This window comes from Sinocyclocheilus grahami, unplaced genomic scaffold (assembly GCF_001515645.1).
Source record: "Sinocyclocheilus grahami isolate Dianchi unplaced genomic scaffold, SAMN03320097.WGS_v1.1 scaffold1511.1, whole genome shotgun sequence".
Classification (NCBI taxonomy): domain Eukaryota; kingdom Metazoa; phylum Chordata; class Actinopteri; order Cypriniformes; family Cyprinidae; genus Sinocyclocheilus; species Sinocyclocheilus grahami.
In genome coordinates this window covers 85,214-98,079 of record NW_015506690.1, presented here as the reverse complement: position 1 = coordinate 98,079, position 12,866 = coordinate 85,214, and the positions used below count along the sequence as shown (strand labels likewise).

At 37.5% G+C, this 12,866-nt stretch overlaps 1 protein-coding gene across 2 annotated transcripts in view; it reads right to left on the bottom strand.

Moving 5' to 3' along the window:
• Positions 1-613: 613 nt before the first annotated feature.
• Positions 614-12,866, bottom strand: part of LOC107570839 (14-3-3 protein beta/alpha-A-like) — a 17,800-nt gene continuing 5,547 nt past the window's right edge. For both annotated transcript variants that reach the window (XM_016257113.1, XM_016257112.1), the window contains exons 3-6: positions 6,043-6,166; positions 2,932-3,095; positions 2,708-2,803; positions 614-1,675 (exon numbers count right to left, since the gene is read on the bottom strand). In XM_016257113.1, the coding sequence (XP_016112599.1) occupies positions 1,616-1,675; positions 2,708-2,803; positions 2,932-3,095; positions 6,043-6,166 (444 nt within the window). In that variant the 3' untranslated portion in view covers positions 614-1,615. The remainder of the gene's footprint in view (positions 1,676-2,707; positions 2,804-2,931; positions 3,096-6,042; positions 6,167-12,866) is intronic.

Sequence of the window (12,866 nt, the reverse complement as noted above, 5' to 3'; positions counted from 1 at the left end):
CTGCAAAAATGTCAACAATTCTGTGTTTTTCTGTCAATATGGGGTGCTGTGTGTACATTAATGAAGAAAAAAAATTAACTTAAATGATTTTAGCAAATGGCTGCAATATAACAAAGAGTGAAACATTTAAGGGGGTCTGAATACTTTCCGTACCCACTGTATATAGTATATTAAACTGTCTTTCAAAAGTTTGGGGTCAGTGAGACTTGCTTCTTTAATGCATTTATTTGATAAAAAATACAGTAATATTGTGAAATATTGTTACAATATTCATATATATATTCACATAATATGCAAGATATGTATTTACTAGAAATAAAATCTTTTGTAACATTATAAATATCTTTTATGTCACTTTGGAACAATTATTAATTTTTAAAAAGTTATTAAAATGGCTTTAATATGTGCGGAATAAAAAAATTTTTTTTTTAAACTCACCAAACTTTTGAACTGCAGTATTCCTTAAGTTTTCCCCTGATAACTATTTTTAGGTTAAATTATGATTTTAGGAAGCCACGAATGCATTCCATCCGATTTACATGATTTTACATATCCTAATATGGTAAGACACATCACATTTTTATTAAATATTAATAAAACCAATAAAATCATCGTGTTAAATTATTTTTTAATCCACTTACATGAAATTACATATTTTCCCTCCAAATAACATTTATGCTTGAGTGTTTTGTATGAAAATTCCAGAGACATGACACAAAGCTAGCCAGCCCGACAGTACTCCCTTTCCTCCCCATATTAACTACTTCATAGCCACATGCAAATTAGGCAAGTATCAAAACAAATTAATGGAAAAGGGGGGGAAAACATATAAAAAATAAAAAAACATTTACTGGAAAACTAAATCACACCAGTATTTCCTACTGCTCTGCTTGTACTGTCATACGGTAACAGTATCAAGCTTATGTGCTCTTTGTTCTTAGGGTCCTCTATACCTCGTAATTAACAGGGAATAAGTAAATGTCATTTGCAGGGCACCAAATGCCTGGAATAAGAAACTTGAAAGTGACAATAAATGGAATGTAAGTTCTTTTTTGGATGTGTGAGCGAGCAGGTGTGACGCTGCCGTTGCTTCTTTCCTAGCTAAAGACCAGCACTGCTATCCCCACCTCTACTTAAAGACAAGGGCTGTTATAATGCAGATGCTAAATTGCAGGTGTATATAATGACCATGATAAATGACTCCTTGACAGAAATAAACATACAGTATACGAATAACAAAAGGGTTCAACTTGCAACTTTGCATGAGCTGAGAACTTGCCTCACCCACATTTCTTCCACACTAATGTGACAACCTAGAGCTCCCCACGGAGAAAACAAGGTTAACAGCAGACAAACCTCATTCCCTCCTGGTCCCCCAACCTGGCTGCATCCCAACAGCCACCCGCCCCCTATTTAACCCCTCCCACCCACCTCCCGTTACACAAATCCTTACAAAAAAACCCCACAATGACAGGGAAGGAAGGAAGAAAGCAAGAAAGGCGCGCGAGTAAAAGAACTAAAAGAGACAGAAGTTGATGATGAGGTGGTCTCAGTGTTGATGGTGAGCTGGAACGATGGCAGGTGAATAACAGGGGAAGGATGGACAGAGCGAGACTCAGTTTTCCCGGCCCTCCTCGGTGTCCTCGCCATCACCCTGGTTATCTGAAGTCCACAGCTGCAAAACGGAGGACAGGGCACTAGTTAGACACTAATTGAGCAAGTTTCCTTAAAAAAAAAAGAATGAATGCTAAGACACTTTCTTTTAAATTAGGGCTGTCAGATGAATAAAAAAAACGGAATAAATGATACAAACTACTAATAAATCAGACTGCAACTTCCTACCAAAACAAATGTTCAAAGGTTAAGTGCTGGTTTAAAGGAATCCTGTTCTCAGCCTTAAAATTAATAAACTAATCTCGTGCAAACATGTATAATATGTCCAATAGAGTAAACGTGCACTTTGCCATCATGTATAGTTATGTTCATTTTACGTTTTTATAAATGTATGTTTTTGTACTGTCGCCACACAAAAAATATTGATGTGTAAAGTTTCAATAATCATTCTAACTCCACATCTACAAGTCCAAACCACATCTATAACAACACAGAGGAACAATATTGTTGGAATCAGAATGATTTATTGCAGCTGATGAATGATAAAAACACTGACAGCTAATTAGAATTCACTTAACTTTAGAGAGCTCCAGGATTTAAAGTGGTAAACGACATAACTCCAGCACACGCTTTCATTATCTTTCGTCGTGTGAACGAGCCTAAAGCCTATCAGTGACCTATAGTCTACAAAAATGCATTTAATACCTGGACTAGGGCTGCACGATAAATCGCATGCGATATTTAATGCGTATCTTGTCAGAGAGCCGGTTCTGTAATCAGCGGTAAATCTCCATCACCTGTGGGCTTTCACATTGAGCAGCATTAACTACACAGAGCCATTGTTCACTGACGAGCTGCGCAAAAAATCGCGGGAATATGAACGTGGTTTTGCGCAGCTCTTCAGTGAACAACGGCTCTGTGTAGTTAATGCTGCCCCATGTGAAAGGCCGGAGATTTACCGCTGATTAAAGAACCGGCTTTACTGACAAGACGCGCGTTAAATATCGCATGCGATTTATCGTGCAGCCCTAACCTGGACTAAATTAATGTGTTAAATTGTCTTAATTTAACCTGCTACTAAAGAGAAACTCACTGTCAAGTTGTCCCGCAGTAGCTGCATGATCAATGTGCTGTCTTTGTATGATTCTTCATTCAGTGAATCAAGCTCTGCAATGGCCTCATCAAAAGCCTAGGAGAAAAAGATCAACCAAAAACAAAATGGTTATGAGGATATTTTGAATTGACAATATAATTGTGGGTAACACTCTTATATCTTGTTTATTAGCCTGTGTGCATGTGGGTGTGTGTTAACCTTACCGTTTTGGCAAGCTTACAGGCCTGGTCGGGCGCGTTGAGAATCTCATAATAAAATACGGAGAAATTGAGCGCAAGGCCCAGACGAATGGGGTGTGTGGGCTGCATCTCTGCCTTACTGATTTCAAAGGCATCCTTGTAGGCCTCCTGTGAATTGGCAATGATAGCTGGAGATACAAAGAGAAAAAGTGTGTGAATGTACTTGCATATTTTCAAGATTTAATAGTAATTAGACAACAGTGAGCTTAAAGAATGAACTGTGTAAAAGTTTATATTGTGTCTGAAATGTCTGCAACTGAAACTGAAGTATGAATTGAAATTTCAATTTAAACTTCATACTCTCGCATCTGTGCTAATGTTACGAATATTTGATCTTGAGCACAACTTGTGATATTGCTTTATTCTTTTCCTTTAACTTTGAATTAAGTAAAAACAAAAAAAAAATAACAGAGAGAGAGAGAGAGAGAGAGAGATAGTATTTTCAGCTGACATGAACAAACACTTCCTGCTGTAAACCAGTGAAATGACATTTTTCACTAGGGGGCGTTAAAGCACAAACTTTAGTGCAGTTAATCTTATATTGTGAATTGGCAATGATAGCTGGAGATACAAAGAGAAAAAGTGTGTGAATGTACTTGCATATTTTCAAGATTTAATAGTAATTAGACAACAGTGAGCTTAAAGAATGAACTGTGTAAAAGTTTATATTGTGTCTGAAATGTCTGCAACTGAAACTGAAGTATGAATTGAAATTTCAATTTAAACTTCATACTCTCGCATCTGTGCTAATGTTACGAATATTTGATCTTGAGCACAACTTGTGATATTGCTTTATTCTTTTCCTTTAACTTTGAATTAAGTAAAAACAAAAAAAAAATAACAGAGAGAGAGAGAGAGAGAGAGAGAGAGAGAGATAGTATTTTCAGCTGACATGAACAAACACTTCCTGCTGTAAACCAGTGAAATGACATTTTTCACTAGGGGGCGTTAAAGCACAAACTTTAGTGCAGTTAATCTTATAATTAAGGGAAAAAAAAGTGAAGAAAATATTAATTCAGAATTGAGCTATTCTGATCAACCAACCAAAGACAGAATTTAAAATTATTAAATTATATTTATTTACAATGTACTATATATTACCTATTTAAATCAGGTTAAAACCTATTTTTGCCATTTTTAAGAGTAGTGCCATCTTGACTGCAATCACCCACTGTAAAACGTTTTTCAGGTTATAAATAACGCTTTTTTAGAACCAATCCCTCTCGAGAAGTCAAGCCTCTGCCCTGCTTTAACTATGTGTCACCCATGACTTGACAGACACGAAGAGCCACAACGGTTTCTTTATAAGGTCATTTCTGTTTTGATGGTACTCTGCTGCTAGTAGACACAAAGCTCTTAATAAACTTCAAGATCTTCAGAATGTGTTGCTAACAACTTAGCACTAGGTATAAGCTTTTGCACTGTCAGAATGATGTAGGGCCTTTCAGTTTGTTTCGCTCAACACTATTGTACCAAGAGCACAGTGTGTACTAAGGATTTGTGCCAGATGGCGTCAGCGAGAGACAACCGAATCAATATAAAGGGAATTATATTCCATTTCCTTCTTAAGACGGAACAGGAATCGGACAAGCTGTGAAGCAGCACTGGAGCTCCACCCACACACAGGCTCTCATTCATTCAGTAAGGTGGGTGGACTCACATGTCTGCACCTGTTCCAATAAAGGAAAGAAATCAGACCGCTAAACGTTTCCCCTGTAGACCTAAAGGACCTTCCTTTTATTATTTTTTCTCTCTCTCTTTCCCATAACTGAATCCTAAAGCCACGCCCTGAGAGCTTGTCAACCTCCTGGCACAGGAAGGCTGCCGCAAGATTCTTCCTGTTACGCACACTGCGGCTCTGTTCCTTTCTGACTCTACCAAGACAGACAATGGAGAGCAAACCATTTCAAGGTTTATATAGTATCTGCTTTAAATAGAATCAGCCTGTGAACAAAGCAAGCTAATACGGTGTCTGGTAATATTGTAATTACTATCCAAAAAAGTTAGGGGTCGATAAGATTTACCAACACTACATTCAAAAGTCTGGGATCAGCAAGATTTTTTTTTTTTTAAAGTCTTATGCTCACCAAGGCTATAATTTGATCAAAAATACAAAACTGTAATATTGTGAATATTTAGCTGAATTTTCAGAAGCTTCAGAAGTCTTCAGTGTCTCATGTTCCTTCAGGGATCATTCAAATATGCTGATTTGCAGCTCAAAAACAATTGTTTTTATTATCTTATAATAATGAATACAGTTGGGCTGCTTAGTATTTTTGTGGAAACCGCAAAACATTTTGTTCAGGATTCTTGGATGAACAAAGTTTAAAAGAACAGCATTTATTTGCTGTAACAAAGTAAAAGACTTAACTCACTTTTGATCAAATTAATGCATTCTTGGTGAATGAAAGTACTGAAAGTAAAATAAAAATAAAAAATCTAACCACAAACTTTCTGAGGCAAAAACATGGTCCATTAACTATTGAAATTTTCACTCAGGGAGCCAAAAATTATGAATGGGCCACAACTGTTTAACACAACAAAAAAACAGATCCTCTTTAGCGATTTCCACCCCCTTACTTCCTCTCAAGCTTGGCTTCAGGTCAACATTTTGCGGAAATTTTACATTTTTAGCAGAAGTTAGTACGTTCATGTGCAGGTGGTGGAGACTAGTCACTACTGCAGCTTTGAGAGCCATGCAGCATTGTTCAAATGCCTACATGATTAACTAGCTTCGCAATCTGACATTGTTAAACAGATTTAATGATATTAGGAGCTCCAGGGGGTGCTAGACCACCATCTCAATCTGTCTAGTAAATTCTAATTTATTAAATTCACCTCAGAACTTTTAACATTTAATTAAACAAACAAAAAAAAGAAAATATTTTGCTTGCAGTGAAAGTCAATGGAGTCCAAAACAAATAATATTGGACCACAATGACTTTCAATTTTTGGTCCAAAAAAAAAGAAGAAGAAAGTCATACAGGTTTGGAACAACCTGCAGGGTGAGTACATTTTCATTTTTGGATTAACTTTCCCTTTAACATTAAGGATAGACTTAACAGAATGGCTTACAGCTTTTCTCCTCTCCCACAGCCACCTCTGCTAAGTAGCGATAGTAATCGCCTTTCATTTTCAGATAGAAGACTTTACTTTCAGCCGGGGTCGCCTTGGGGATAAGGTACTTGTCCAGAAGAACCTGCGACACACAGACAAAAGAGAAAAACCATATTAGCGGTTCGTCAAATGGTTTCACATCCTGGTTTCAGCGTGGTAGTAGGAAAGAGGGGAAGTAGTCCAGAGTAGAACAAGAGTCAACAATAGTAAAGAAATTAACAGATAAGATAACAGAGAAAACTCGTTTGACAACATGCTGTTACAAAAAGAGGCCCATGTGAAACCATGAAACCTCTCATAGCAAAATGTGTCCAAGTCCCGGGATGCCATTTACAGTAAATCAAAAAAATAAAAGACCCTTCACTTAGTCCCAACAATGTGGTTTCTAGAATTTCAGCATTCTAGGCGTTTTTAGACAATAACCTTGGATTGCCTTTAGGGATGAAAGAGGCCCGACGGCTTGTGGCAGGACTGGAGTTTCACAGATGCTTCTGAGACTTTCTGTTGCAGGGTGGGAGGAAGGGGAGAATGGGAAAATTGACTATGCCGTGTGAGCTAGCGCTCGTGGAACTAGGTCATTGAGCTTGCTGGGCTTGTTCACAGCTCGACTGGCTTGATTGTAGCCACCCTGAACAGAACTACAGGGTCGTTATTGCAATACAAACATCCTTAGCCTCTCCAATGACGCCCTAACAAACCACCTTAATGATGGAGGAAATCTTATTGGATCAAATTGATTTTGTCAAGGTCACTAATAAATAGGGAGCATATGTTTAAGGATCTCATTGGTCTGTGACCTTGATTATGTCAAAGGTCAAAACGACAGGACTGTTTAGGTGGAAAAGGTCTCCATAATCAGAGGAATCGTTTAGGCATTCCAATTAATTGAGTCATTTAACCTTGTTAAATCGCATGCCACTGATGAACCAATGACCTACTTGTGCTTTCAATGGTGGGGAGCAATGCATGGATTCAAATCACAATTCCATAATGTAGCTCTAAGCTGACAGATGCACAGTTATGGTTACGCATAACCATCTGCTTCCCCATCATCTTTATCAAGTCGAGACATGTGGATGGGAGATCACAGCAGCTTGTGTCAGGTGAGCGGTTTTATCTGATGTTTTATTAATTTGATGTGTAGATAGTAGGGAAGCACCGATACCACTTTTTTCAGAACGAGTCCGATACCTAGTGCTGGGCGGTATACCGGTTCATACCGAATACCGGTGTTTATTTTTGTTATGATATGAATTTTTTAAATATCGTAATACCAGTGTATGTCGCTTAAACAACGTTCGGAACGCGACACTGTTTGAGAGGGGTCCTTTTTCACTGTTGCACTGTGGTGAGAGCACAGCTGTATGTGTTACTAAGCGAGAAAGTTCCAAAACTGAAGCTGCAGAACTGATAGAACATGATCTCATCCACAATATCCACATTGACCGCCACAAATATCCACCGCCCCCTGCCATCAGCTCCCGCGTCTCACACACACGAGCGCGACTTTAGCACTAGATTTAGCAGCCCCTTTTAGCTGCTTTTTTCCCATAGAATATTCATACTGACAAACCTAGCGACTTTTTTGGATAAACCTTAGCTATGGTTCAGTTGGAAGATTTCGCCAGTGCTGTCCCACGAGCGCGAGGTCTGACTTTCCCGGAGAAGTGTCACCTCTCTCGGCGTCTGTTCTGTGCAGTGAGCGGCAGAGAAGCAGCACATTCAGTTGGCCGCACCGCAGCCGACTCGTCAATAAATGAGTACAAAACAGCGTTTACAAGCACCTGTCTTACTGATTGTTTGAAATTATAAATATGAGCGTAGTTCATATCACATGCACATTTTTGCTTGTTGTTGTTTTTTGTTTGTTACTCAGACACAAGCAGTGCGCTGCATGAGACAAAAAAGGAATATAGCCAAACCAACCGCACAGCCGCTCTTCTGTGAGGATGCATGTTGATTTTATCAGACGATGCCGCGATTATAAATGAGAGTGACTCCTGGTTAACATGTATTAAAAGGGGTTGTGTTTAGTCACTATTTAGTGTGGTATTTTTTGACAATATTCGCTCATCATGACAGTAAAATAGGGCATTCTAAGTCAATATACTGCCGTATTTCCTCTCTCAATCAGTACAAAATATGGTTAACACCCGTGAAACCGGTATAATTTGGAAAAATACCGTGATATAAATTTCTGGTCATACCGCCCAGCACTACCGATACCTGTATTTTCACAGCATTTGTCTTTTTTTTTTTTTAATATTGGGTACAGAAAAAAACAATAAAAAAAATTATAATATGAATCATGTTAGTTGGCTTCATTTAGCAAACCTATATTACCTTCAGTTATTTCCACACTTAAAGGAACACTCCACTTTTTTTGAAAATAGGCTCATTTTCCAACTCCCCTAGAGTTAAACAGTTGAGTTTTACCGTTTTCTAATCAATTCCGCCGATCTCCGGGTCTGGCGGTAGCACTTTTAGCTGCAGCTTAGCATAGATCATTGAATCTGATTAGACCGTTAGCATCTCGCTCAAAAATGACTAAAGAGTTTAGATATTTTTCCCATTTAAAACTGGACTCTTCTGTAGTTACATCGTGTACTAAGACCGATGGAAAATGAAAAGTTGCGATTTTCTAGGCCGATATGGCTAGGAACTATACTCTCATTCCGGCGTAATAATCAAGGAACTTAGCTGCCGTACCATGGGTGCAGCAGGTACAATGATATTACGCAGCATCTGAAAATAGTCCCCAGCACGCTCCCTGTGCAAGCAGGTGGTCACGTTGATTATGTTGACGGAAGTTAGCCTATTTTCAGGTGCTGCGTAATATCATTGCGCCTGCTGCACCAATGGTACACAATTGAACTACAGAAGAGTCAAGTTTTAAATAGGAAAAATTTTGAAACTCTTTGGTCATTTTTTAGCGAGATGCTAACGGTCTAATCAGATTCAATGATCTATGCTAAGCTGCAGCTAAAAGTGCTACCGCCAATTCGAAAATGGTAAAACTCAACTGTTTAACTCTAGAGGAGTTGGAAAATGAGCCTATTTAAAAAAAAAAAGGAATGTTCCTTTAATTATACCTGTTAAAATGTATTGTATAAGCTTTTGTTCCTTTCACTGTTTACTTTAATGGCGCATTAGAGCTGCTCCATTGCAGCAGCTCAAGACTGTAATCACAAAACATTTTCCTAAAATAATGCAGGGAACCACTTGTTATCTGAAACAAAACACCAAGCTATGGTAAATATAGCCGCACCATAACTGTCAGACAAGCAAATAATTTCTTAATGTACTACATAAAGAAATGCAACAGAAAAACAGTTTATGACAGGAAATGAAAAAGTAATTAGAGCAATAAACAAGTCATAATTAATTTTTTTTAGCTCTGACAACATCTGCCCATCCAACGGTAACTTCTCTGAAATGGTTAAGGTGGTCTCTGGAACAGGCATTAAGTGTCCTAAGCAGGCACGACAACAACAATAATCAACAATCTGTCTGTCACTTCATTTTTATTAAACCAAAATCCCATCCTCATGTTTATTAAACATGGAAAAGAAAGGACAGAACTAGGCATGGGCCGATTACCGGTTTCAAGGTATACCGTGATTTGAAAATGTCACGGTTTCAAAACCGCTAATATTTTCCGTTATACCGTTCCTGCGGTATGCACTGTTTTTCATGTCTCCTCAAAGACTGAAAGTTTAGGAATCCCTCAAGTTGAGTGCAGTGTAGAGAATAACATGACCCTCCTCCTCCTGTTGGTGCGAGCGAGCGGTCAGTTACGTGTGTACTGTGTAGGATGGCCAAACTAAGAAGCTTCCCCTGGAACGTACGAGATCAGCAACCGGCATTTTTATTAATTCACCATTTGTAAACTGATGTTTACTAGGGATGTAACGATTAACCGCGAGCCGGTTGAAAATCGATTCAAATATGTGACTATTTAAATCGGTTGAGATGCTAAACAAATCGTAATTCATTTAGGGGTAGGAGTTTATATGAATGTATGTCTGAGGGGAACTTAATGTCTTTAGAAAAGTTTAGATGGCATTTTTTTCTTTTCATCTTGTCTCTGTATAATGCATATTAAAGTTCATAAGCGCAGGGCTGCTTTGTTTACAGCCGAAACCAAGGAACCGCTTTAAGCGCCACCTGCTGGCAGAGAGAGAATCTGCTTCTCGTTCAGCTCTGCTGCTGTTTCATGCAGATATTTTTATGTATAGTTTCACAAAACTGAAGTCAACACATTCCGTTTATACTTCAAATATCGAAATTATACAATCTAATTTAGATTAAAAACTGCTCATGTTGCATGTATGCAGCATCTTTGTTTGGATCATGATTAAAATGCAGTGGTTGCCTCTCATTTTAAAAGGAAAGAGCACAGACAAAGCCTTATTTTGTTTATATGAAGATATTTATTTTATTTGGGGCTTGTTTTAACATTTCAAATGAGTTTTGTCATTTACATTATATTTCAATTTTGTCATTTAGCAGACACTTTTATCCAAAGCGACTTACAAATGAGGACAATAGAAGCAATCAAAACCAACAAAAGAGCAATAATATGCAAGTGCTATATTAGTATATTATTATAGTGTTATATTTAAATTTCACAAAGAAACGTGCAGCATTTTGTCCAAGCAACAATAAAAGGACACATTTAATTTATAATTTGTCTTAAAAAAAAAAATCGTGAATCAAATCGAATCGTGAAATCAAAATCGTGAATCAAATCGAATCGTGAAATCAAAATCGTGATTCAAATAGAAAGAAAGGACAGAACTAGGCATGGGCCGATTACCGGTTTCAAGGTATACCGTGATTTGAAAATGTCACGGTTTCAAAACCGCTAATATTTTCCGTTATACCGTTCCTGCGGTATGCACTGTTTTTCATGTCTCCTCAAAGACTGAAAGTTTAGGAATCCCTCAAGTTGAGTGCAGTGTAGAGAATAACATGACCCTCCTCCTCCTGTTGGTGCGAGCGAGCGGTCAGTTACGTGTGTACTGTGTAGGATGGCCAAACTAAGAAGCTTCCCCTGGAACGTACGAGATCAGCAACCGGCCGTTTTTTTGTCTTACTGCAAGCAACTCGTCTCTGTTCTGGACTTGCACAAACTGCGTTGCAATGCAATCGTTTTCCAAAATGTAATTTATGCGAAAATATGAAGTCTGTAAACGCCCGTTAACACAGGCCAGAGACGTTGAAAATAGGGATGTAACGATTAACCGCGAGCCGGTTGAAAATCGATTCAAATATGTGACTATTTAAATCGGTTGAGATGCTAAACAAATCGTAATTCATTTAGGGGTAGGAGTTTATATGAATGTATGTCTGAGGGGAACTTAATGTCTTTAGAAAAGTTTAGATGGCATTTTTTTCTTTTCATCTTGTCTCTGTATAATGCATATTAAAGTTCATAAGCGCAGGGCTGCTTTGTTTACAGCCGAAACCAAGGAACCGCTTTAAGCGCCACCTGCTGGCAGAGAGAGAATCTGCTTCTCGTTCAGCTCTGCTGCTGTTTCATGCAGATATTTTTATGTATAGTTTCACAAAACTGAAGTCAACACATTCCGTTTATACTTCAAATATCGAAATTATACAATCTAATTTAGATTAAAAACTGCTCATGTTGCATGTATGCAGCATCTTTGTTTGGATCATGATTAAAATGCAGTGGTTGCCTCTCATTTTAAAAGGAAAGAGCACAGACAAAGCCTTATTTTGTTTATATGAAGATATTTATTTTATTTGGGGCTTGTTTTAACATTTCAAATGAGTTTTGTCATTTACATTATATTTCAATTTTGTCATTTAGCAGACACTTTTATCCAAAGCGACTTACAAATGAGGACAATAGAAGCAATCAAAACCAACAAAAGAGCAATAATATGCAAGTGCTATATTAGTATATTATTATAGTGTTATATTTAAATTTCACAAAGAAACGTGCAGCATTTTGTCCAAGCAACAATAAAAGGACACATTTAATTTATAATTTGATCGTGAAATCAAAATCGTGAATCAAATCGAATCGTGAAATCAAAATCGTGAATCAAATCGAATCGTGAAATCAAAATCGTGATTCAAATAGAATCGTGAAATCAAAATCGTGATTCAAACCAAATCGTGAGTTGAGTGAATCGTTACATCCCTAGTTGAAGACGGACGCACAGAGAAAAATACTGTAGCAGGCAGATCACTCACTGTTCATGATGCACGAACTATTGGAAAAAAATACTCAATATTGATTTGGGGCTTTATATGAATGTGTTTCTGAGGGGAACGGACTGTCTTCAGAAAAGTTTACGTGGTATTTTCTTTTCATCTCGTCTCTGTATAGTTCATATTAAAGCAGTGTTTCAGCAGTGCTGCTTTGTTTACAGCGGTAACCAAGGAAACGCCGTCTGTGGTGTTCCAGAAGCGCCTCCTGCTGTCAGAGAGAGAATCTGCGTCTCATTCAGAGCTTCTGTTTGCTTCGTTCAGGCATGTAGTATAATTTCACAAAGCTAGTCAGAACATTCTGTTTTTGCTTCAAATTGGGTTATTATTAAATCAAATTATGTACATGAAATTATATAACTAAATGATATGAAATTATATAAATGATATGAATTATATAACTAAAATTAAATAACTATAATTACAGATATAGGTTAAATATAGATGTCAGTCTTTATTTTTCTTCTTTTCAGGAAACAAATCAAAGAAAAAGAAAAAATTTCTACTGTTTCTAATATTCTGTATGTTGCTCAAAAACAAAA